Here is a 26,837-nt window from a genome sequence, read left to right on the forward strand (position 1 = left end):
GGCGCCGCTCGCGCCTCGCGGGCCCGGGAGAGCGGGTCAGACGCTCCCCCTCCCCCCATGACTTAGTATAAATATAACCGTTTATTCAAGACTGGAGCAGGGCCCGGCTTTACACCGTTGCAAAAGGCGTTCACCAAGGACCTAGGAGGCGGAGAAAGTATTTCTTCCTAGCACTCCGGACTCGCCTACCTTTGAAGGGAAGAGCTCCTAGCGCTTGTGCTAAAAGTCAGGAGCACCACCACCTCCCAGCCTTTTCTCTACCTCTTTGACCCCCCTTCTTCAAAAACAAAGCAAACACAAAAAAGGAACACTATCAAGTTGCCTTCAGACAAGCTCCTGCATGTAGCCTCACCATGGTCCTTTACTACCTCTGCCTCCCCACTTGGCCAGCAGCATCTGTCTTTGGGGTGAAGCGAGGGTAGGGCCCAAGAGCATGCCAGACTACATGTAGGAGCAACATCCATTACAAAGTCAATGGCAGACATCCCACTGGCTCTGAGATATGGAACAAAGCATATGGCAGACTTGCTGAAAGCATCTAGGTTAAGGTTGAAAAAAAAGGAGGGGGATAGCAAACATGGGGCACATCTGCACAAGTCCCCACAAACAAGAACAGGGACAAACAGCAGCAGCACAATGTATGTCACTGCTACTTGTCCCCAGGAACTGATGCCTGTGTGCTCTGGCTTGCAACATATTGCCCTGTGCAGGGTAAAGGAGGCTGGGGCCAACACTTGGGGTAGCCCGAGCAGCCCTACCTGGGGTCCTGGGGACCGCAGCTGCAGCAATCCAGCAACAGGAAGCCTGGCCAGCAGCTGGTGCATGGATTCAGTTTCAGGCAGCACACTCTGCCAGCACATGCACATCCCCACTTTTTTGGACCCCGTTTTTTTTGGGGGGGTTTTTTTGACACCAGGATCTCCCAGTGTCAGAAAGCCTCCCCGCACACTGGAAATCGGCAGCAACAAGAATGCCTGCATATGTAACAGGTCTCCAGTGCTGCATGCTGCATGTACATGGTTGTCTGGATGCACCCACAATGGGCATCTGTGATCTTCTGGTTTGGCAGCCTTTTTCAAATAACTAACTGAAGCATCTGAGCCATAGGACCTGGCACTTACGAACAACTTGAATTACCATGCTCTTTACTGGGAAGACAATATGGGAGTACATAGAGGCCAGAAAATGTTTGGATTCTGTTAAGGACAACTTTTTGGTATAAACCATGGAGAAAACAGCTGGAGGAAGCTCTTCAGAACTTGCTGCAACAGGGAGGAACTGGTTGAGAATCGGGAGACGAAAGGCAACATGGGTGACAGTAATGACTGTAAAATTACAGGAACCCATGATCCTCCAAAAAGCAGGAGAACAGCTGAATTAAGATTTGTCACGAGATCTGGCAGACATCATCCCATGGGAAGCAAATCTAAAAGGAAACAGGAATCTAGGAAAGTTTTTATTCTTTACTGAGAAAAAAAACTCAAAGGGCAGAGGAGCATGCTATCCTGATCCTTTCTCTGCACAAGCAGCACAGCCAAGAGTTTCTTGCTTAAAAAAGAAAAAAGCTTCCCAATGACTTAATGAAACATAAAAAAGGTAACTTGGCTAATGTTACTATGACCAGTATAAAAGGTATAATAAGAGCAAGCAGGGACAAAATCAAAAGGGTAAGGCACAAACGGAGATACAGTTGGCAATGGATAGAAAAGGCAATAAGAAAGCATGTTATAATTAGAAGAAAGAAGAAGACCAAGGGAAGACCAAGGCACCTTACTAAATGGGCAAGGGAAAATTAAAAAATAGACCATAGGGAAAAGTCTGACCTGTTTAACACTTTTTTGCTTTAGTCTTGAAAGAAAAGGCTAACTATCAGATGACCGGCAGCTAGCAAGGGGGTGGGGAAGAAGGGGGAGATAATCAGCTAGGGTAGAAAAAGAACAGGCAAGAGATTAGTTTGAGGAGATGGTTGTTTCCAAATCAGCAGGGCCTGATGAGTTTCCTCCCAAGGTTCTCAAGGAAGCAGTGAATTAACTAAAGAAATAGTAAGTAGCTATAGTCTTTGAGTACTCATGGAGGTTAGGCAAGCCTGGAAAAAACAAACCAAGTGCCCATTAAAAAAAAAATGCAACAATGTTGGAATGCATTAATAGGAGAGGTATGAGTAAGTCAAGTGATTCCACACCGTTCAGCACTGGTGAAGATGACTACCTGGAGTACCATGTCCATTTTTGGCCATAGCCCTTCAAAAAAAGATGTGGCCAATTTGCAAAGGCTCTAGAGAAGAGCAATAAAAACAGTGCTCTAAACAGGCATAAGAAAACCTTGAAAGAACTGGAATTAGTCCATCTAGAGAAGATTGAGGCTTGATTTGACAGCCATTGTTCTCTTGTCCTGCTGTCTGTGGATACAGAAATAATGAGCTTAAATTGCAACAAAGGAGATTTAGGTAAGATATTAAGAAAAACTTCCAGTGAGGGCTGTTAAGCAAAAGCACACATTATCTAGGGAAGTTGTAAAAACTTCCAACAACAGTTTTCAAAGTGCTGATTAAACTGACATTTGTCTGAGGTATTTAGACAGAGATGATTTTGCCTTGAGCAGGTGGCTGAAGTCCATTGCAGTCCTATTTCTCTAAGAATTTTCTTCTCTTGAATAACAGAGGCTCCCACTCTTAGCTTTCCTTTACAACCATAAGGAATCTCATTAAAGTATTTTCTAAAATGTCCACCCTGGAGCTTGTTCCCTACATTCTTTCCTCTGTCTTTTCCACAGATCTTAGTAACTAAGATCTGGCAGATCTTAGTAACTTCTCTGTACATAAAGAAGTCCTATGCAAAACAGGTCTGATTCTCAGTTACTCTAGAGCCACGTTACACAACTCTGCCAGTGTAAGCCATTACCCCCAATTTAAGGCCTTTTTTATCAATATCAAACTATACCAGTTTAAAGAAGTCTTTGCATAAACAAAGTCCAACAAAAAAGACTGTGTACTGTAGCACTGTACAGATTAGGAGTCTGTGCTCTCCCTGCCAGTAAGGGATGTGCAGGTTCCTTGCACACAGTGAAGTCCAGTCCAGGTAATGCCATGCAAAACTCTCAGCACAGGGCTCTTAGGAACACTAGACAGTGTCAATGCTGTACTCACTGATCTGCCTGTCATTGCATCCTGTGAAGTATGACAAGCTACTCTAGCCCTGAAGACAAAGCAACAGCAGTGGAATGGATCTATTACTATCATGTCCCTGGAGGAGAGGATCTTTCTCTCTCAGTTCTATAGAGAATCCTAGCATCCAACCCACTCATTTCAGCTGAATACAGGGAAAGGGATTTGCTAAGTTCTCCATATTGTCATGATTTTCCTTTATAATTCTGCTACCATTTATTTCCTCTAATTCAAACTTGATATATTCTCTACCACAGAAACTCCTGTTCCCTGCCAGGACTCTCCTTCATCAAAGCTGACAGTTTGATTAAAGCATTTACTTTTGCTTTCAATTTTTCTTTCTGCCTGAGTGTCCAAAACTCCTGCAACATTGGCAGTTATATTAAGTCTTTTGCTCTGATGACCATCTTTTTTGCTCTATCATTTTTTTTTTTCTTCCCTAAATGGCCAAGTATTTTTGTAAAGCTCAGATTCCCAATTCTCTCATCACTTCCTACATGCTCAGTACAAGAATGGAAAAAAGAAAGTACTGTAGTTATTTCAAGCTCCACTCACCATCCAAATGTAGCTGCATAAGTCACCTTTCAAAGCTAGGTACTTTAACTGTCCCTTTTAGGATCCTCCCTTTATCAATTACTTCCGGATTTATCTATGAGGGAAACAATGAGTAAGAGTTATAATTACAGTACTATTAAATTACACATTGGCTGAGCCTGCAAAATGAGCATTGCTTGATTCAAAGAACTTGGAAGATCCTCTGATGATCCTCTGCAAGCCAAACAACATTGTAGAAAGGTGCTTGCAAGCTCCACAAGATTAACAGCTCCACAAGTTAATCTTTAATTTTGGAGCTCCCAGGAAATTCCACCCAGAAAAATATAAATCAATAACCTATATTAATTGTAGTTGCACAATAACACCTGTCTAGATGGTACAAAACTGTTCAAACCTAAACTTTTATTTAACGCTTGCATTTTCAATGATGTTGTTCCTTCAGACCATAATTAGCACTCCACTTGCCCAGAAACCTGGCATTCCTGTGATGCAGCCTGGTGCTATAGAGTGGCTGTGGTCAGCAGACATTGTTCACATAGCTAGCATGTTGACTAGTAAAAATTGCTATTACCAGTTGTTAAGAATTTTTTAAACCAATACACAGCAATTTAAGTTGTCAATTAATTAAAAGTGTGCTTTGAAAAGTATTAGAGTCAAATCTAACCAACTTCTAAAAGGCTGAAATGATGCATAGCAGAGGCCTAGTACAATTTTATTATCATGCAAAAGAATCAAGACCATAGTGTCAAAAATTACTATTTTTTTCCAAGTCAAGTACAAGTTATAGGGGATAAAAATGCTGGTTCTTGGAAGTGGCCCCTGGAATTTCAGGTGCCCACTACTTAAAATAAATCAATACAGGTTTAAAAATGTGCAGACATTCAGTGAGTTCACTTCACTTCATTTTCTAGGCCTACAACATTGTCAAGTTATAGCAATATTGCTGTGACATCAACTTTTTGGCGTTCTATTGGAATTACCTAAAACACCAAAGATTCAGAAAAAATTATACTGATATACTAAAGTTAAAAATAAGCAAACCCCCCAAAAAACACCACTTGGGTGAAGGCCATACACTTCCACCCTTATTTCTAATGTTAGGGAAGCACACCTGTATTTCTAACTTCATGACATCTAACAGAGACACATGGGATAGTACATGGGAACAAGAAGCCAAGTTGTAACCTTTTCTATGGGAGCAGATTTAGCAGCTATATTTAGCAACTAGGAATACTCCATATTCCTCTCTCCAGGTTACCTGGAATTCTTGTAGTCAACATCACAACTTTGAATCTCCATGTTCAGTTACCAATGTAATTCAATATCCACAACATCTCCTCCAAAAGGTATGTAACAGTACTCCTCTAACCACAATCAACCAGTCTTAGGGCTCACAATTAGCCAGCCTTATTCTATGAACTAACAATGCTATGCAAGTCCTGTGATATTTGCTTATTTTCTTAACACCCAAGGTCTGTGCAATCCAATGGTTCAGGCCTGTGACAGAGAGGACAAATTCTCTGTCTTAAGTTAACATCCTTTAAGAACAGAGACTGAATTCTAAAAAGGGGAAGAGATAAGGAGACAACCAACACACCTCTCCCCTCCTATTTTTAAATAGCTTAGTAACACAAGCCCAAGCAGAACAGGCCAAAAAGTACACCAGTAGGTTATCACCAGTTGTAAGGTTGACTGAGCAAGATCAGAGACAGTGACTGAAGTTTATCCTTTTAAGCTTCAGTTGGGGCCACAGTAATTGAAGTAAGTATAAATCTTTTCCCCCATAATTCTGTCCTACTTATTAACTAATCCTTGTTTATCATCATCTGCATTACAAAGCATGTTGAAGCCCCATTCAGATTTACAACAGCTTCTTAAATGCATATGTAAAGTGGTAACTTGTAAACTTTTAAGGCAGGGATGTCAAACTCGTTGGGCCCTTGGGGCCAGGTGAGTGGTGCCAGATCAGTCCATAGGCCACATGAATGCTCTAGGGTTAGCCCTGTGGGCTGGACCAAGCCCACAGACCTATCCCCACTTCCAGTCTGGGACTCAGGGGGAAGAGGTCCAGCATCCTGGGCACTTGTCTGCCACTGAGGGAAGAAGCAGCAGTGTCAGGTTTCTTCCCACAATGCTGCTGTGGCTCCAGTGCTGTAACTCTCACCAGCCCGGGTACTTGACTGCCACTGTGGAAACAAGCCATGGTGCCAGACTCCTCATAGTGCTGCTGGGGCTCTAACACAGCTGCTCTTGCCAGGGCACCTGGCTACAGCAAGGCTGTGGGCCAGATGACCTGGCCCTGAAGTCTGGACGCAGACCACAGGCCATATGTTTGACATTCCAGTCTTAGGGGGAGCCACCAGGTTTCATGCCTATGTTCTAAAAATTAAAATAACTGTTTAACGTCATAAAAAGGAAGGTTTTGTTTGTTAAATAAGCTGACTGCTTTGTATGCCAGAAACTGGAGTATCAGGTCTCTCTCTAACTTCACAGATTTCAGGGTCAGAAGGAACCTATTATATCCCAACCCCCTGCTCTGGGCAGGAAAGAGTGCTAGGTTCAGGTGACCCCAGCCAGGTGTTTGTCCGATCTCCTCCAAAATACCTCCAAGGAAGGGGACAGCACCACCTCCCTTGGAAGCATATTCCATATTTTGGCAACCCTCACAGTAAAGAATTTTTTTCCTGATGTCCAATCTAAATTTGCTCTCCTTCAGTTTGTGGCCATAGTTTCTAGTTACCTCGATGGGTGCCCTGGTAAACATTGCATCCCCTATTTCCTGATGCACCGCCCCCTCCCCCCCATGAGTTTGTAGATGGCCACAAGATCACCTCTCAGCCTTCTCTTCAGCAACAAAGAAAGTAAAGATCCACTTACAAGGCTCCAAAGCAAACCCCTGTATGGAACCTGGCTTCTCAAAAGTCTTCCGAGAACTGAAAAGTCAGTTTTGACCTTTAAACCTACCTGCACCTATAAGTGAGCCTAAATAAATAAACCCTACATTTTTCAATATCACATCAAATGCCACAGAAGTTTGCATCTGGATAGGAATGTTGCACCTCTCATCCGGTTCTTATTAGCCAAAGTAGCATATTGATTTGTTTTACCTTCCATAAGACAAATGGAAAGCAAAATCCAGCATATTTGCATGTTGCTAACCAAAAAAAGCGTACAAGACTATGAATAGGAATATGTGGCAAAGTCCACTACTCACTCCTCTTTTTGCCTGCTTAAGGAAGGCTTAGGAGTTTTTAATTTATAGGGCACCATAATGGTCCTACTGGTAGCACACCTCTTAGCTAAAAAGAGGTATCCAGTTCTGCAGAATCCAACAATTGCTGGTTGTTACTGAAATTATGGATTAGTCAATGGTCTCCCGGTGTAATTACATATCCTGCAACAGGTATAAAACCCTGATAAAGTTATTTGTTGCAGAGGTAACTGTGCTGGTATAAGTCAATGTCATCAATCAAAGGGGAAAAAGCTAATGATCCCTCATTTATCTGAGTATGATTTAAAAAAGATGGTCTTGACTGCTCTGCAGATGTCTCAATCTTGTTGAAATCATGCAAGATATAGTTCTCTTTTCCCAGGTTAGCAGTGTCAAAGGCAAAAAACTCCTATTAGCAGTATCCAAAAATAGCCTTGAATTACAGTATTTCTTAGCCCAAGTATTATGCAGCTTGCCTGGCATGCCCCTTACAACCTTGAAACATATTTGAACCCTAATAGAGGGAGAAGAAAAAATAAATACATAAAATGTTCATGACATTAAGGGCAAAAGTTCGTTTTGTTTGAAGCCAGTTTTCATACACCAGTGTTTTAAACTATCAGCTCAGTTGCCTTAGGATGTTTTATTTCTCATTAAAAGTAAAATTGCAGGTTGTCATAGACTTTTTATTAAAGGTAGATAAAACATAGCCCAACAAATTGGATGACTTTTTACAGGTACATTTAAATAGTTATGACATGAATAGTGTATCATGCTGTGCAGTTCGATAAACAATGCATACAAACAACCATGGATAATAACTTTAATAAAGAGCTGGCAGTTCTCATCAGTTATATCAGGGGTGGCCTACCTGTGGTACATGTCCCCTCTGGCAGATCAGGGAGGAGACAAGCAGCAGTGTCAGACAGGGCACAAAGCAAAACAGCAGATAGGGCAGGGAGCAGAGAAAAAGCAGCAGAAAGTAGAGCAACAGATTGTGGAAGAAGCACAGAGCAGAAAGGAGAGCAGCAGATCAGGCAAGAGAAGGGGATCAGAGTGACGCTTGGGAAGTGTATGGGGCTAATTTGTGGCATGTCTGCCAAAAAGGCTGGCCCCTGCTAAGTTGCATCTCGATCAGCCTCTCTCCCAAGTTGATACTACTGTCCCCAAGATCAGAATGTAAGCAGTTGTTAATTTTTACAGAAAACACCACCATTAACTGAACACTTCTTGCAAGTAAAATTTTAATATAAAATCTCATAACCAAATTATTGCTAGTTTGTAAAAGTCAGCCCTACTTCAGAGGCAAGTTTCTGCAGATTATAGGACATGCTTGCTATATATAATCTCAATTTGCAAGGCTTTTATGAAACAGTTCATACAAAGTACAACAAAAGAGGTGATGATGTCACCCTTTCCCTGACACATAGAACTCTTTTAACATTTACTACTTACTGATTATTGTACTCTTTCACAGTTGGTCATTTAAAAATGAAATTCAATGGTATAAAGTCCTGTTGATAGTTAGAGCACGTGTCCTCTATCTACAGAGAACAAGTGTGAACAATAATAGAAATTTTTGTGTTGCTACACAGTTTATAGTGGCTTTGCCTTATTTTGATCAGCCCATCTTATACTGCAAGCTTATTTGTGAGTCTACAACCTCGGGCAAATGAAAAAAAAAAAAAAATCTGAGGTCCCTCATTATCTCTTTCCACAAAATTAGCCCTTTTACAGTTAGGTTTGGGATTTCATTAAAATGCAATTTAAGATTCTGGGCTTGAAGATCCTAGGGTACTTCCAAACATTCATACATGTTTGGACTGGGAGGGACCTTAGCAGATCAAGTTCATCCCCTGCCCTGGGCAGAAAAGAGTACTGGGGTCAGATGACCCCAGCCAGGTACATGTCTAGCCTCCTCTTAAAGACCCCCAAAAATTATTTTCTTCAAACCAGTTCACTTATTTCAAGTCAATATTTAACCTTTGTTTGGCAAGCTCTTATCAAAAAAACAGTCAGTGTTTGAAGAGCAAATATAAAACACTAAATAAATACTTATTTTTGCTGTTAATGTACTCCTGATACTCAGCCAACTAAAAATAATAGGTTAGGCGAACAGTGTTCCCACAACTTAATCCCGTCTCTTGCTTCTTGGCATAGCATGCAGTAACTTAAAAAACTGAATTGATAGTGATGTGTATAGGTGGGTGGGGTGTTATACACAGTAAGAAAAAAACGAGAGTCCAGTCTGATAAACAGATCCACATTTTCAGAAGTTGAATGCTTGCCCTTGTGCTGCACTCCAATGACTTCATAAACCACTTTGTGAGGTGCAAAGGTCCACCAATGCTGATCCAATTGAAGGCTGTGGGTCCATGAACTTAAATCAGGCATATATGATATGATCCAGAACCTACTGAAGTCAATGAAAAGACAAGCAAAGCCCCCTTTATTGTTAAAAGATAGCATGAAAAGGCGGCAAATAGTAATGTGTTTGAAGAATCAAATTCTATTCTCAGCTACACTCTGTACTGTCTGTCACACTGCTTTTAAGGTGTAATAAATTTTTACTCTAGCTCTCTGCTAAGCTTGTTTTATGTAGAAGGAAAGGTAGAGGTGCACCTTATAGAAAAATGAATCAGAAATTCATCAGCTGTCAGAGTTAACCATTGCTTATAGGCAACTGTTACAGCTCCCCGAGGAAAATTCACTTACATATGAGGAGGGCATTTAAGTAACCAATATCAATTTCCAGATAGATTTAAAACAACGAAAACTAACATTACTAGAAGAAAAAAAGGATCCAAAACAAAGGATAGTTCTCTTTTCCTTTGGAGTAAAAAGTAGAAAAGGGTTGGCATTGACAAAAATCTCACTATAGATGAGCTGCACCTTGACGTACACATCATATCTAACAACCTACCATAACCAGAACACGTGATGCTTCAAAAAACCCCGAAAAACCCCAACCTCCCCCCGCCCAAAAAAAACCTAATAAAAAGCCATCAGGTAAAGAGATTAGAAGATGCATGTAGATCAGTGTTCAACCTCCAGCCCATGGCCCAGATCCAATCCACAGAGCTGTGCCATCTGGCACCACATTTTCCAAACCCTGAGAGACTATATGGACTTTGCACATGAGGCTGGGACCCAGTCCCATGCATTATGCCAGGGCTGTGGGTGCAACATGGCACACAGGACCTGGGCCTAATCTGGGGCACAGGGCTGGGGGGTCATGGACTGGACTAGCCCGATACACTGAATTGAGCCTTGGGCCCACACACCAGATTGGTACCACTGACCCCTCACCACTCATCTGGCCCATGGGGCTCAAAGATTAGGCACTACTAATCTAAAACTGGTAAAGTTGCAGCATGCTGTATTACTACTATCCTTCCAAAAAGCATCTCCATTCCTCCTACACCTCCTTCTGAGTTTGCAGGGCTCTGTGTTAGAAGCTGGAATGCCTACTGCCACAAGGGAAGAGTCACAGAACTTTGAAGGTTGTCCCTTAAGTCTACCTCACCCTTTAAGGTACATGCCTTTAGTGACTGTTTTCAGAAGCTTAGCAAAAATCCAGTTGCAATCAACTGCTCTCAATGCTCCATCTGCAGCAGAAGATCAAGTGGACTTAAGGAGGTTCAAACTGCCTTAGGTCTGGACTCACTCCATGCAGTTTGCTGAAGAGAAGGAAACTGTCATCAGTGATTCTCATGCCTACGTACAAAATGTATACAATAAGGCAAGTGCTAGAATAACAGAAGAGTAGGACTCTCCAGAAATCATCAGGTCCAACCCTTTTCACTGAGACAGGATCAAGTACCTTAACTCAGGGATCAAGCTTGGGCCCCACAGGACAGATCTGAATCCACACTGCAGGGCTTCCCACAGGCCATACAACCAGCAAACAGCAACATTAATCCCCAAGGCTGCCAAAGCCACTGTTTCAGCATAACTCTGGAACCCAAGAAGTTAATGCCATTGCCACTCATTCCACCACCCTCTTCTACTGCAACTGATTTAGTCACAAGGGGCAGCTAAATACCTTTGATTTCACCAGTGTGGGGATGTGAGCAGTGTTAACTCCACAGGTTCCAGAGCCATGCTGAAACCATGAGGATTAATGCTGCCATGGTGAGGTACTGGCAGCCATGTCAGCTGAACCTGACCACAGGCCAGACCTGACCTGCAGATCATACGCTTGGCACCCTGCTTTAGACCATGTGACAGATACTTGTATACCCTATTTTTAAAAATCCTCCAATAAAAGAAATTGTACCAGCTCCTTAGGTAGCACTGACTCCAGGTATACCATCATCCTACCATTAAAAAAGTTTTCCTTAATATCTGACTTACACTTGTCTTGCAAACTAAGTTAATTTCTTCTCATCCTTCCCCCTGTAGCCACAGAGAACAAATCTATCACCTCTAACAAATACTCAATCTCTTAACACAACCTTTCACATATTGGAGGATTTATCATATCTTGTGTCTTCTCTTACCCAGACAAACTCAGTTCCTTCAAGATTACCTCACAGCCATCTTTTCTAAACCCTTACTTTTACTGCTGTTCTATGAACCATGTCCAGCCTGTCTACATCTTTCTTGAAGCACAGTGACCAGCACCGAACAGGATACTTACATATTACATGTAGCTTTCTTTTGTCACGGAGGATTGTTGCGTCAATTAGCACAAAACTTTTGGACAGGATATACACACTGAAGACATGCTGGAAATTGTTCAGACAAAGCAAGGTGATTCAGTATGTCTTCCTTTAGCCATAATTGTCATCAATACCATGTATTTTTTGGATGTACATATTTCAGGTGAGAGCTCTGAGCTCCAAATTCTGGGCTGTGTCCTAGGACCAGAAACTATCCTATTAGGTATGAGACCATGACCAGTGTGTAGGCAACTGCTTGGAGACCGAACCCTTCTTACCTAGTGCAGGATGGAGTCCAGGGCAACCTAAGAGAATAATGGGCTCCTGACCAATCTCTTGGGCAATGCTGAACCCCAAGAGTGAATCAAAGCAGGCCTAGGTCAGGCCTCAGAAAAGTTTAAGTGCTGTTTACCTACGTTAAGCTGAATATGATCCAATCTTTTTTTTTTTTTTTTTTTTTTAAGAAAGAAGCCATAGGAAAAAACCTCTACATTTTATATCTTATTGAAAAAAAGTATACCTATTTCTCTATGCAATAGTAACAGAACAGCTGAAAGTGTTCTTCTGGTAAATCTAATTGCAACTGATCTCATTCTCAAAAGACATGACTGGCTAAACTTGTTGTGTGATCCTTTGTAGCCTCTGGCAATTTTACAAACATTTAACTGAATGTTTGTAAAAATCTTGCAGGGCTTCTACAAAAAGGCCATTACAAGTGCCTGCAAATTAATGGAGTTATGTTTGTATGCTGTCATCACGCATTGTAAGGGTGAACAATATAAACCACTGACTAAAAAGAGGTAGTGTCAACTTGAAATTTTATACACAAAGATCTTGAATTAGATATGCAATCCGATCTCAACCTGCCAGAGACCTAATTATGTAAGAAACAGGAGCTGGGAGACTGGAGGTCAGATTTGCAATGAGCATCTCAATCCATCTTGCAGTTAAATTACCACATTTAGTTCTGTGCAGTCAGTCCTATGCAAATTCTGCCAATGCAATAATAGGCCAACAAAGCTAGAAGCAAAAGAGTAATTCTGAACAGGATTCACAGTGTTCTTTGGGGCCAGTCAAGAACACTGGAGATGGAGACTTCTGACTGTTGGTACCCAGAATTAAAGAGGATAATACGGTCCTAATTTCACAGAAATATTCCCTCAAAATGTTTTAAAAACAGGATTTCAAATGCAGATTTTGAAGTAAGTATATTTTTATCTCGATAATAGAGAATTTAAAGGCAGTCTGGATTGCAGACTTCTCCCCACAAAGCATCATCCCTCTACCACAGTTGTACTTTCCTGCTACATGACAGTTATTTTGATTTTAAGGCTCAGCTTGCTGGGTAAAAACTACAGTAGAATTTTAAAGGTTTTAGTAATGTCCTATGCATCTTAACAAAGGTGACCACTGTTGTAGTTTTCTGTACCTATCTATTTAAACAATTTCACTTTTTTCTCAAGCAGACTGGATTCTATTTCCTTCTCAATGAACTGGACTAGGTAACAATATCATAACTCAGTAGATCCCATCCTTGTGCCAGGCCACCTCTGTAACTGAAGTGCCCTGGAAACTTCAATATTTCATTGTGGCACAAATGAGTCATAGACCTGGTCCCCTCTGAGCATAAATTATGTACAATGGTTTTGAAGAATGCTATAATGACCGTCTAGCTTGGAAATCTATCAAGGAGTTTATTCTCATGGTGATGACATGAAGGGCAAGTTATGTGTTCCAATTACCCCCATATAGGAAAGTTAAGCTTCTACCTGGAAATTTAATTCCTGTCAAATTTCTCCACATCACTCTGAGCTATTAGATTACTAACCCACTTGCCTGCAGGTTATAATGCTTTGACTAGCATATCTGTAAGAACTGTTCTCCTGTTCCGCTAGCTCCTCCTTTTCACCTTTAAGGCCTTGTGCACCAACAATGAATACAACAAGTAAGGGGTGGAACTGAACCAGTTGGCAGCTTGGCTTTAACTACGAAGGCTAACCATGTCTGCGTTGTTTTAGAAAACTCATTAAGGGCCAAACAAACCCAAGTTGCACTTTGTCCCCTCTTATCTCATCTGCCAAATCATTTTAAGACAGGCAAGATTCCTAGCCATGCAACAGAGCAAACAAAGTGCTCCCAGTTCTGTTAAGTTCCATCTTACACGAGGCAGGGCTATCAATTCACTGCCAAGTCTCCACTTCTCTGGATGGGACTGCCCCCATTATATAAACTAGGCTTAGTAATGATGCAACATCATTCTCTCCAGGCTTGTTGTGGGAAAGGAGTGACTCTTACCTGGACTTGGAGTGACTAAGAAGCAACTCTCAACTAAGGGAGTCTCTTGACTCTTCACTGGGGTGAACTGATGACAGAAATTTCCCACAGTTTTATTAATGATAACTTGTTTCCCCTTCCCCCACCAAAACAACAAAACAGCTAAATAACTGACTACCTTGTTACATCTAATCACAAACAGCTTGAAGGTCATACCAAGAACACTAACAGCATTCACAAAGAATTTCTGACTTTCTCACTATGTTATTACAATTCTCATGACATCTATTTCACACATTATATCCCAACTCTTAGAGTCAAATATTTGCATCAACATCCAAAAGCCCCTCAGCCATGAGAAGCAGTAGTAGCAAACTCCTCAGAACTGGCTTTTACAATCCCAACAACTTTTGATATCAGCAGAAGCTATTCAAAAAGGCCTGTGCTTATCCCTGTGTAGGAGGAGGCAGGGAAGAAAGAAGCAGGAATTGGGATAGGCAAGAGCTTCAATGAACTAGGAAAGAGGTATTATGTTATAGTTGACAACTGGCTGATTAAGGGATAAAACTTGCGATATTGAGCATGAATGGGTAGAAGCTCTCGATAAAGGAAGGGTAAGAAGGAAACAGCACCCAGGGGAGAAGCCCCCTAGGCAATAAAGCAGATTACTAGAGTTCTCACCCTCAATCCTTTCATAAGCAGATACTCACCTATATCCTCTAAGAGTTAGTTGCTATTAAAACACTTCCAAAACAATGTACCCACTCTCTCCAAGTCACTTGTCACTGTTTAAACTATCACTAACTACACACATGTAGTCACTAGTATTAACCAATACAACCACCATTTACCATGTTATTTTCACAAAAACACTCGGAGGGCCTGGCTCAGGGCAATGACAAAGTCCTCCAAAAATTATTTTTAAAAGGTTTAAACCAAAGTTAAGAGATGTGTTAGTGCCATTTCTTTAAATAAAACACTTTTAATTTTTAAGGGTGTTATTCCCAATTCCACAGCTGAGGATAATAAAAGCAATACCAAGTTTGCTATTATTTGCACTGAATTAGTCAGTAACAAATCAGGACCTCATTGTGCTCAGTGCTGAAGAAATAAAAAGCCCACCTTCTTATTTTGTATGTGCCACAACACCTTGCACTTCTATAGCAGCAGAGACTCACATGGTAGCCAATGAATTCTGCTGTATAAAACCATCATGAGAAGAGTTTAATTTTTCCAGTTTTACAAATGTCAGAACTGAGGTATACAGGGGTTGAATGTCTTCCTTAAGCTCAGCAAGACTGAAAGGACAAGATATAGCCCCACTTACCCCTAGCCTTATGGCTTGGATCACTGTGTCATGCTTCCCTTTTTACAGAGAAAGAAAAATGGATTTTTTACCTTTGTTTTGCCCCAATGATAAACTCACAGATATATCGCTGTCCAGAAATACGCTTTCCAGGCAAAAGCATTTAATTCTGTTCTGAGCTCTCTTTTGGAGCAACAACTGTCTTGTCTTTCACTATATACAGCACACACACACACATGTATATGGTGCAAGACAAAACAGTTGAACGCGCATGTGTATGCAGACTTTGGTGATACCTTAACATGAGAGTATCCACTTACTACTCCAAAATGCATACACAGTCCTGAGAGCAAGGATCACACACCATGACTCCTCCTGTCTCTGCAGAATGCCCTCATCATTGGACTACAAGCCCCCTCTTGCTTCACCTCTAGACCCAAGATTTTTGTATTTCAGCTCCACAGCCACAAAATGGAGAGAGAAAAGTGCTGCCATCCCAGCTTTGCCTATAGTCTGAAGGTTAAGATATACTCCTTGGAAGTGGGCAATGCATGTTTGAACCTCTTCAAGTACAAACATTAAACCTAGCTCTATCATTTCCTAGGCAAATGTTCTAGACCAGGGGTCAGGAATCTACAAGCCTGCAGGCTGGATCCAGGCCAGCAAATGACTACATTCAGCCCATGAAGCTGCAACATCTGTGATTCAGTGGCAGGAAGAACCACGCAGCATCATAAGCAGGAGTGGCTCTCAGGGACACCAGTGCAAACACAGAGGGGGAACCCCCAGATCCCCTCTGTCTGCTGCACTGGAGTTTATCCTGGCACATCCCCCTTTACCACACTGCTCTGTACATTTTGCAGTGACACCTGCTGGCGCTCCTGCCCTCCCTGCTCTTTCATGTCTGCTTACCACGTCTTGCCAAATCTGCCATTTGTGGCAGTCAGCAGCAACAGGCATTAGTGGGAAAGGAGTGGCAGAAGCTGAAGTAGAGGAGTGAGACAAAAAGAGCAGCCCTTGATACAGAGCAGAAAGTGATGGGGCAGCTGCAGTGGCTTAGAGTGAAGACAACACCAGCCACATCATAAGCAATGTCCCACCTTCAGACCCTTATTTCAGGCCCAACACTTCTTAAAACTTACTAACCTGTTTTACACATTGGTTTTAAATAAAAAATGGTAACACCACTACCTCACCATCCAGCTGTGTGTTATGAATGAGCTAGTCATCCATACCCTCCATCCCCCTGCTACCTCCACAACAGCCCTGTCCTCCTTGCCACATGGTGGCAACACCGACAAAGTTGTGTGCAAGACTGACAGCTAGCCAATGAGCATGCTGGCAGGGAGACAACTGCTCCCCCTCCAAAGTTACAAGATTAAGAAAAAAATATTTAAGAAATAACTAGACACTGAAAATCCTTAAACTCAGTAATCCGAGAGGACTAAAATCCTAACCAAGTAAAACCTAATGACTTATTCAATGGCAAGTGAGCTGATGACCTGATCTTTGGTGTTCTTGCTGCATCAACAAACCTACATCTCAGCTGAGGGTAGAAACAGACAATGACATCCTGTTTCCATGTAATTTTATCTGATGATACTGTCCCCTCACTTGCAGCTCCTGCTTTATTACTTGGTGAAATTCCTGTTTTCTCTTTCCTCAATCATTTATGTCCCATGTATCACTGTAATCATGAAATGTTTCCCCCCACCCCAAATACAGTATGAAATAATACTATTACTCTGGGGCATTTACAAAGAAATTGGCCTCTGATCCCAGATACTGCATTCAGGCTTGATCTGCCTGGACCCAAACCAGGGTTCAAATGTGCCTTGCATTAGAAGGCACTGTCAGATCAGATCAACAAGCTTGCCTCTGAGAAAAAGAAATACATGTTTTAAAATATAGTCTTAATCTACATATAATTGGGTCAATCTTACTGCCTTGCAGATCATTCAGTTTTAGACCACAGCTACTAGCGGGCAAGTTTTCCTAGTCTGTTCACAAATCTAACTGTACAATGTAAAGAACACCACAAAAAAACCAACCCCCCATCCAAAAAGACAACTAATTTCTTGCAAGTCCTGTGCCAATTTCAGTTCTTGGCTGTTCAGTTACATTGTTGTCACATACTTCAATCAGTACATTACGCCATGTCATGAGAGAAACAAACATTCATTATTTACAGTAAAAAAAAATTAATAGCTTAACCTTTTTCTCTGGAGCTCCTCCTTTACCATTTCCACTGTAGGAAGGAAGGCAGGCACTGGGAATGAGACTTAAAAACAGTTAAATTCCTGACTCTGCCCCAAACTTTGTGTGGGTGCACAGGCAGGTCCTCTCTCTCTAGGCCTCCATTCCCCTAGCTGGAAAAGGAAGACGAGATATTTTTTCTCAGAGGAATGTCCCAAGAATGGGTTCCTTACAACTATGAAGTACATGAACTCTAGGGTGATGAGACCACATGGACTGTGCCGTTGACATCCATATGACAGCACTCTTCAGAATTACATTTTCAGCAGTCTGACTGGCCAATATTTGTAACTACACTCTGTGTAGGGTGTGGTTTTAGCACACGTCAGGAAAGTGCACTTCCTTTCTCACCAACTTTATCAGCCACTTCTTTCAACATTCATAAACAAGAGCCAGACACCCTGTTCAAATTTTCCCATTTGCTTGAAAAAAGCTTTTTAAGATTCAGTTGCTTCTTCTGATGCACTTAATTTCTTTCATGCTTTGAAATTAAAAGACAAAACCCTTGCAAGATCAGAACCAACCATGCTTAATTCAGGTCTTCTTTTCCAAAAAAAAAAGTCACAAGCCAAGAAGGCTCTGTAATTGTCTAAGAAAAATGAGTAACAGGCCCCTATTCTTCATTCCTCTATGGCAAGCAGGTGTAGGTTTTAAAAGTTTTTATTATATTCTTCTCCTCTGCACAGCAATTAAATTGTTTGCCAGAATTGGAGCCTGGAACAAACCTCCTCCAGAACACTGGCAGGATCCTTGACATAGGTCCAAGTTTCATTTGGAGCACTGAGCAGGTATTACTCATAAGTGCTACGCTTGATATATATAATGTGATCCACTTCCTAAGGGCAAAAACACTGGTTGTGCTTAGCCCTCTGGGCCTTTTTCTAGGTTTCAGGTAAGGAATAAACGTGTATTTGTAAGCAGATATATTTTTAAACTGAGTACAAACCAACTAACAGGAGAGCTATTTAATGGTGAAATTCTTCCACAATACCTACTGAACTGACCAACAGAGTCCAAAGATCACACTTGCCAAGCACCAGAGCTCTGCCATTTAATAAGTCCATTTTTAAAAGCAAATAGTTCAAAATGAAACAGGTAACCTGCAAATTCATCTTCTTTCCTCCTCTGTAAACAAATAAAATAAGTTTCTGAAATGGAGACAAAGATGAAATATAAAAAAAAATTCTGTTCTCCTGCTTAAGGAACAAACCAAATTACTTCTACTGCTAAATCTGTGCTGTCCCTTTAAAAAAAATCTGTTCTCCAGCTGATATCCCTTTAGGACATTTATATATAGCACTGAGAGAACAAGCACACAGTGCTACACGAACATCAGACAAAATGTTGTTGGCTGGTATGCCAATATATTTTCACTTAAACCACAAAACTAATAGCATATCATCTGAAAGGATGCCTGGACATTCCTGCCAACTGGTACACATCGAGAGATGCCCCCTTTGCTTAGCTTTAATAGTATGAAAAATCGGAGTATCATTAGTGGCTCAAGAGAGATTCCAAACATCAGAATCCATCTGAAAGCAGCATGCAGGTGTGTAGCAGAGTCCATATCCTAAGACGACAATGAAACATGCTAGCCAGATAACTCTAACAGCCTCCCAGCTGGCTAATTTCCAAAAATGTTGTACAATTGGTGTTGGAAAAGGATATATAGCTAGGTTCCCAAACTGAAGACCCACTATACAAAAAAAAAAGAGGAATTCTCTATTTAAACTGAGCCACACCTTCTTACTTTGGAGCCTGAATTTGCCCCTTGAAGATTAGCTATGGGATTGCAATAACAATGGCAACTAAGAACATTGGGAACTTGCACACATGCAGGGAGCCTGCTCCAACACGCTGTACTGAGAGCAGACCCAATTACTCAAGTCTGCCGAAGCACATAAATTGACGCACTCTGGCCTCATGAATCAGTGGCACAGTGCATCTCTACACTGATAAAATGGCAATGAAATAAAACACTCTCTCAGTGCAGGGGTAATTACCCAATTATGCCACCAATACACATGACGCGTGGGTGCTTTTAACTAGTGCAGCTTGCTAATTAAAAGTGCCCAGCACCATGTCAGGACCACATGTGAAAATGCCCAGAGTACAAAACTGATAGCAACATCAAAAGGAAAAGTGATATCTGCCATGTCCAAGAAAAGTGAGATGTTACTAAGCTGGCCCCTTGAAAGTGAATGGCACTTCTGAGGATTAAAACCGTGAGTATGCTGTTCTTTGCTGCTGTTGTTGCTGTTGTTGCTGCTGCTGCGATGGTGGCTGTCCTTGCTGCTGAAGGCGAACCTGCTGTGAGTATGGATCCTCAAGGGATTTAACAAAAATGGTAGTTTTCGGCCCAGTCTTCCAAACAATACCATTTGAATCTATTACAGAGGACTCAACTGTGATATTATGGGTACCAAGGATTGCAAAGTTCAATAGAAACTGAGTACTGAAGTAATCGTTGTGAGGTTCCACCCTCTGCTCCATCTCATTAGTCATGTTGTCAATGGGGATCTGGGAACAAATGAAGGTTAAGAATATCATTCCATACTATCTGTTGAAGGATGTGTTCATTCAGACCCTGACAAGCTTTGACACAATTGTTCATTTTATCCTATTCCTAATCCAAATGCCTGGAATAAGGCAGGAAGAATGCCTTAAATTCAAAAGCTTGTATAAAACTTTACCCCAACTACACAGTTGGTCCAATAAAACATACCACCCTAGGACATTCTTGCCGCTTGCATAAAATAAGACAGTTAAGTATTTTTTTTTTTATAGCAATATAACAGAGAACTGGTTACTTTTGCTCTTCTCTGAAGGAAGGTCACAATCACAAGGCCATTCCCATTTGTGAATACCTTTATTGCAAAAAAGTCACCACAACTTCTGAAATAATACATTTCTATTCAATAATGCCAACCATGCTGGAGGTACCAGTATCCTGCAGGTAAGGACAGAGGAGCTAATGCACAAGCATGGGAAAAAGAATGCAAGCAAGAAGTGTACCAAGTGTAGCTCTAACCACTGCAAGACTTGCCTTTAAGAATTTGAAGACTATTATAGAACAATTATACACATGCATTTATGAGAACGAAACAATAATTGTGCAATTAAAAGCTTGGTAATGAATATAAGTTCACATTCCACCCTTGACAGCAATCCATCAGTAAAATTTAGGACATATGACTGACTGTACCCATACCTTGTAATCTTGTCCAGATTTGCTCTGCAATGTTGAAGATACATTTAAACAGACGGACTGAATTTTGCGGAAAAGGCCTGGCTTGGTGCCATGCTGAACCACTCCCTCCACCTTTAATGCCAGCTGTTGATTGTTTTGTACTGCAATGGGCTCTGCTGGGTTCCGTGGAGATGGGGACAAAGCAAGCTGAAACACAAGGAAACAAAGTCTATTTTCAGCACTCTAGTAAAAACTCAAGTGCTTTTTCAAAAAGAAATGCACAATTGCTAGGTAGAGGAGAACAGCTCCCCAAACTGAAAGGAAGCAGCAGCAGATGGAATGAAGAGAGAAAGGAAGAGCAGGGACTCAGAGCATAAGAAAATTAATAAACAGCATTGGGAACAGACATGGTCCCTGCAGTGGTCGTTTCAATTATGCATTTTGAAAGGAATATTAAAAAAACAGCCTTCTATTAATCTCTATAACTAAAGACCACATTTTTGAAGTCTGGGCTTATTAAACAACCAAGCAAGATGATTATTTCAAATTGAAAAGTCAAGATCTGGAGGTTCTCCCATCCCCATATGAAGGGAATTCTAAAGGTCTTCTCCATTTCCTTCCTTAAAGGCTCACAATTATGTATAGCTCTTTGCTCCCTTTGACTTGAGGAAGGGCACAATCCTTCCCTGAGACTGCAGAAGTCACTTCCAAGTCGACAAAGAAAGCTGTTAAGAGTGACAAAAGGCATTTTCTCCAGAACTGAGTATTCCTAGACTCTACTGTTCAGAACAAAGGGAAATCTTCCACTGAGGTTAAGATTTTATTTATTTATTTATTTTTATCTGCAAGGTTCTGTAACTGTAAAGTTTAACTCTGCTTATTTGCTAATTCCTAGATTAATGACTTAAGTCTTGAAGAAACAATTGTTGTTATTCCAAAGATCTAAAATAAAATTCAGTATTATTTGCACAAACTGTTTTCCTAAGGAGGGAGTGTCTATAGTCAGTTCATAACTGATGTGCATGCACTTTGCAATACCTCGCTGTATTGCAAAACCCAGCTTCTTTGAGAGAACAGCTGGAAGTGATCAAGAGTTATACAAGTTAGTTGTGTGATAGTGTCAAGTGCTCACTCATTTCAAATGCCCCTTCCTACAAGAATTCACAATGGTGAGCAAGGTGGTAAATTAAATGATGTCATCTCAACAAACAAGTCCACTTATGTTTCATCTGAATTTCTTAAGAAATGTAGTCTGCTATCCTGAAGTCAGTTGAAAGCTTATAGGTAGAATTTTCAAGCAGTAACTTGAGGGTACGTCCACAAAGTACTAGACAGTGCCTTCGAGAGACACCTGAGCTATCGCTTCTACCGTAAGTATATGGGAACCAAATGTCACTGCTTTAAACTGAACCCAATTACATTATAAATGGAAAAAGATAAAGGAACCAGCAATTCCTAGAATGGTATTTGTGTTACTTAAATAGCCCAAAGGAATTTATTTTTATAAATCTGCTTTGAAAACCTCTTGAAGTCTGCTTCCAGGTTGGGACAGATTACAATTCAGCTGAGAAGCAAGTATTTAAAACTTGAGTACTACCACATGAGTGGAGACCTTCTAAAGACTGATGAACTCTGGAGCACTTTCATGGTTTTTAATTTTTTATTTTTTTTAGTCCCACGTAAGACTCTTAAGCATAAATAATAATTAAATCCAATCTGAGTTTTTCTTACCTTAATGCTTGTCGACTGTAGTTTCTGGAAGAAATACCTTTGAAATGAAAGGGGAACTTTGAGCAAAGCAATGACTGCACTGCACAAGCAAGCTGTGTGCTGGAATAAGAAAGGAACATCAAATGAGAAGAAATGCTTTTTACAACAGCAACAGTAAAGCATGCACTTCACCCCTATGCTTGTGGTCATGACCACTTAAAGACCAATAAATGGACTTATAAGGTTCTAGGATAATTGCTAAGATGGAAAGAGATCATCAAATCAAATTTCTCTTGTGCAAGAGTAGAAAACAGATAAAATTTCCTGAACTGAAAGAGCATAAAGTAGCCAAGAAAGAATACATATTAAGTCAGTACAACAGTATCATGAAAGCCTATACTGGAACTAGCTGCATCAGGGCTATATCTGACACCTAGTTTTAGTTTTCTTAAAATATATGTGCACACCAGACTCATCTCTCTCACATTTAAGTCAAGAGAAATGCCACTTAAGAGGGAGTTACAGTTACTGTAAGCTGACCAGGTTTATCTCAAACCGGTTTCAGCCACTGGGAAGGGTAGCAAATACACATAGTAATATGCAATATGTAATTTAGAATTAGTAAATAATTTCTTCATTTTTAGGAGCTAAAGAACAGGAGGTGCCATGGCAGTATGGATGACAATTTGCAGTTCTGCTTAATAATGGCCACTAATGGTAAGAGAAACTAGTTTAGTATGATATGGCACTGAAGGAAACAGCAGGATGTTATCAGTCTGGCATTTGTATTTAGTACAATTCACAGTGTGTTCTCAGATGACCCATGGTGATAAGAGAAACCCTATACATACCAAGTGCTGTACTGAGAGGTGGTTACCTATGTTAGTCTGAAGTCAGACAGGAGGCAGGGCAATGTGGCACATTAGAGACTAACTAGTTCAGAGAAATATGAGCTTTCATGGATAACAACCTACTTTATCAAATACTATGAATGGACTGGCCAGCCTAATGAAGTAAGTTGTCACCTACAAAAGATCATGCCTCTGAACTAGTCAGTCACTAGTACTACCCTGCCCTACCTTCTTCCAACATGTTATACTGAAATCTATCAACCAGAAAAAACACAGCACAGCCAAGGCTGCAACATATAGACTCTACAGCATTTCAGATATCCCAAAAAGAAGTGCTGCATAAGATCCACTACTGAACCAATAACAAAGGATCTGACCAGACCTGATAAAAACAGGAAGAGCAAAGATAATGCTAATATTCTTCCTTTAAATTTTTCCTCTGGTGCTTCTCTTCACCCTCCCCTCCCAACAGCCTCAGATGATGAAGGATGGCAGATTATTGATTTCTTGTCTTCCTGTGAGTTTTAAACCATTAGTTACAGGTACTTTGCAACAACTGCAAAATGACATTAATCAGTATTGGAACAGATTACCTGAAGAGACTGTGGAATTTCCATTAACCAAGTTTAATGCAGGTTAGACAAATCTTTATCTGGGAGAGTCTAGACAGGAACGAATGTGCCCTTAACTGGAGGCTTGAGTCAATGACCTTCTGAGGTCCTTTCCAGCCCTATTTTTCTATGTGATATACTTTTAGCTTTGCTTCACACTTTAGGCTTATATTAATTTAATCACTTTCAAGTGCAACATTACCAGTAGTGCTACTGCTTGTTCATTAAAGATCATTATGCTAACTGTAAGTTATGCTAATGAAGGACTGTCCTATTAATATATTCTTTGGCCTCTCCACAACAGCAAGGAAACATTAGAGGCAATTTTTTTAAAAAGAAATTTCTATTTATATTGTAGCTGCTACTTGCCAAGTAAGACACAGGAGCATATTTCCTGTTCAGCGATTCCACTTCTTCCAATACACGATTAAATACAGACATCATTCTTCTTTCATATTCACTTTCAACATGTGCAGCTCCACTTGAAGTGTATTCCTGGAAACTAAGAGAGGAAACTATTTCAACAGTGCCCAATGCACTCTACCTGCTATTAAAGGAATCCTATCCCATGCCTTTCACAAAAAGGATTCTTATCTATATCTTCAGTAAAGGAGATAAAGCCTCCCTCACCATCTGCCTTACCGCATGCTCCCTCTACTACCTGGCCCCCTACCGCTACTTTCTCCAATACAGTGATGGTGGGAATTAAATTAAGATGACCTCCCAATAATCAGGTACTACACATGGAAAATTAACACAAATTAATAAGTTTTCCATGTATAGAATCTAAATTTTAGGAGGTTATCTTAAATTGGGGGTCATCTTGGATTTGAGTAAATACAGTAATTTAAGACAGAAAATATGCATGCAGGTTACTTTAGAGACATGAGGGAAGAGAACCAAAAATACCAAGATCAGAAAATAATGGTATAAAAAAAATTTGGAGTTAAGTGGCAAAGAAAGAATTTGGGAACTTGCTACTTCAATTTTGAGGCAAGTCATCTATACCTAAGACAGTTCAGCTGAAGTATCCTTTCCATAAAAATATAATTAATATTATTGGACTTGGTTCAAATTAAAAACAATTTGAATGAAGGTTGCCATGATATTTTCCAATCAACCTTATCAACAGATGTCATGTGTATAAGTTTCCCCTATAAAGAATCAAAAGTAAATTTAGGCAGACCAAAACATTAAAATGGGGAGGGGAAAAAAAACCAACAAAAAACCCAAAAACTGCTAAGAATCTCTTCTGAACAAGATTAGAGAGAATAGAAGGGGTACCATGAGACTTACCTTGCAGATTCAGGATCCAAAATCAGGGCTTCAATTGCATGAGAAATCAACAGGCAGCTCTGCTGTTGTCTGACATTATATTAAGGATTTATAAATATACCACCTCAACAAAGAAATACTTAGCATACTATATATGCATACTTAGCATATTAGCAAAGAAATACTTGGCATATTAGCATTTCTTCTTAATGATAAATGAAGAAACACAATGAGTAATAATGATGACTTAAGTAAAATTATGAGGTTAAGTTCAAAAATATGTGCAGCATCTAAAGGGCAAGAACCAAAAGACTTCTAGCTCTCCACATTATTCATAACCAAGCTTATATCAAGTGAAGGAAAACCAACTAATGAAAGATTTATTTTCCAAATAGGTTTCAAAATATCGATATCAGGATTATTAAAACAGCTGTGCACCAGGATTTACACTTCACAAGCAAGAATTTTAAAGATTTATATCCCCCTTATAAGAAACAGGGGGAGCGGGGGGGGAGTAAAATTTGAGCTTCAAACAGGATACAGTTCTACATTCCTTAAAGTTGCTGAGTCAGCATCAAAAGAGGACTGATACAAATCCCCATACCGTGTAGCCAAGTTTCGGAATTCTTCCATAGACAGTTTCATCTACAGTAAATAAATAATGATGATCAAGAAAAATAAAAATACCACAGCTATATATTTTTTTTTAACACTGAACAAATATGGCAATGTTGCAATAGTCTGGCAATATACCTATTAGGGGACACCAATAAAGATTTTCTTAGGTGATACCAACAGCTGATTATTAAAATCAGCCATATCACCCACTCATCATGGTGGACTGGGACCAGCAGGGTCCCCCAAGGCTCTGTCCTTGGACCCATATTGTTCAACATCTTCATTAATGATGTGGACGTTGGAGTCAGAAGCGGACTGGCCAAGTTCACCGATGACACCAAACTTTGGGGCAAAGCATCCACGCCAGAAGACAAGCGGGTGATCCAGGCTGACTTAGACAGGCTCAGCAAATGGGCGGACGAGAACCTGATGGTGTTTAACACCAAAAAATGCAAGGTTCTCCAGCTTGGGAGGAAAAACCTGCAGCATCCTTACAGGCTCGGTAGTGCTATACTAACTAGCACTACAGATGAGAGGGACTTGGGGATCAGGATTGACCACAAGATGAACATGAGCCTGCAATGTGATGCTGCAGCCAATAAAGCGTGCAAAACGCCAGCGTGCTCCCATAGATGCTTCTCAAGCAAATCCCAGGACGTCATTCTCCTCTTGTACTCAGCCTTGGTGAGGCCGCAGTTGGAGTACTGCGTCCAGTTTTGGGCTCCACAATTCAAAAAGGATCTGGAGAAGCTTGAGAGAGTCCAGAGAAGTGCCACACACATAATCAGAGGTCAGGACACCAGACCTTACGACAACAGGCTGAGAGCCATGGGGCTCTTTAGCCTGGAAATGAGCAGGTTCAGGAGTGATCTGATGGCCACCTGTAAGTTAATCTGGGGTGACCACCAGGATCTGGGGGAACGTTTGTTCACCAGAGCGCCCCAAGAGATGAAGAGGTCGAATGGTCATAAACTACTGCAAGACCATTTCAGGCTGGACATAAGGAAGAATTTCTTTACTGTCCAAACCCCCAAGGTCTGGAACAGCCTGCCATCGGACATGGTTCAAGCACCTACATTGAACACCTTCAAGAGCAAACTGGATGCTTATCTTGCTGGGATCCTATGACCCCAGCTGACTTCCTGCCCTTTGG

The 26,837-nt window shown here is 40.8% G+C and overlaps 1 protein-coding gene across 1 annotated transcript in view; it reads right to left on the reverse strand.

Annotated features, from left to right (window-relative positions):
- Positions 1 to 7,594: 7,594 nt before the first annotated feature.
- INTS7 (integrator complex subunit 7) overlaps positions 7,595 to 26,837 on the reverse strand; it is a 50,077-nt gene continuing 30,834 nt past the window's right edge. The window contains exons 15-20 of the mRNA XM_019549444.1: positions 25,608 to 25,711; positions 25,088 to 25,156; positions 24,161 to 24,293; positions 22,351 to 22,449; positions 20,641 to 20,826; positions 7,595 to 19,949 (exon numbers count right to left, since the gene is read on the reverse strand). Coding sequence (XP_019404989.1) covers positions 19,647 to 19,949; positions 20,641 to 20,826; positions 22,351 to 22,449; positions 24,161 to 24,293; positions 25,088 to 25,156; positions 25,608 to 25,711 — 894 coding nt within the window. The 3' untranslated portion in view covers positions 7,595 to 19,646. The remainder of the gene's footprint in view (positions 19,950 to 20,640; positions 20,827 to 22,350; positions 22,450 to 24,160; positions 24,294 to 25,087; positions 25,157 to 25,607; positions 25,712 to 26,837) is intronic.

This window comes from Crocodylus porosus, unplaced genomic scaffold (genome assembly GCF_001723895.1).
Source record: "Crocodylus porosus isolate Cpor-Errol unplaced genomic scaffold, CroPor_comp1, whole genome shotgun sequence".
Taxonomy (NCBI): Eukaryota; Metazoa; Chordata; order Crocodylia; family Crocodylidae; genus Crocodylus; species Crocodylus porosus.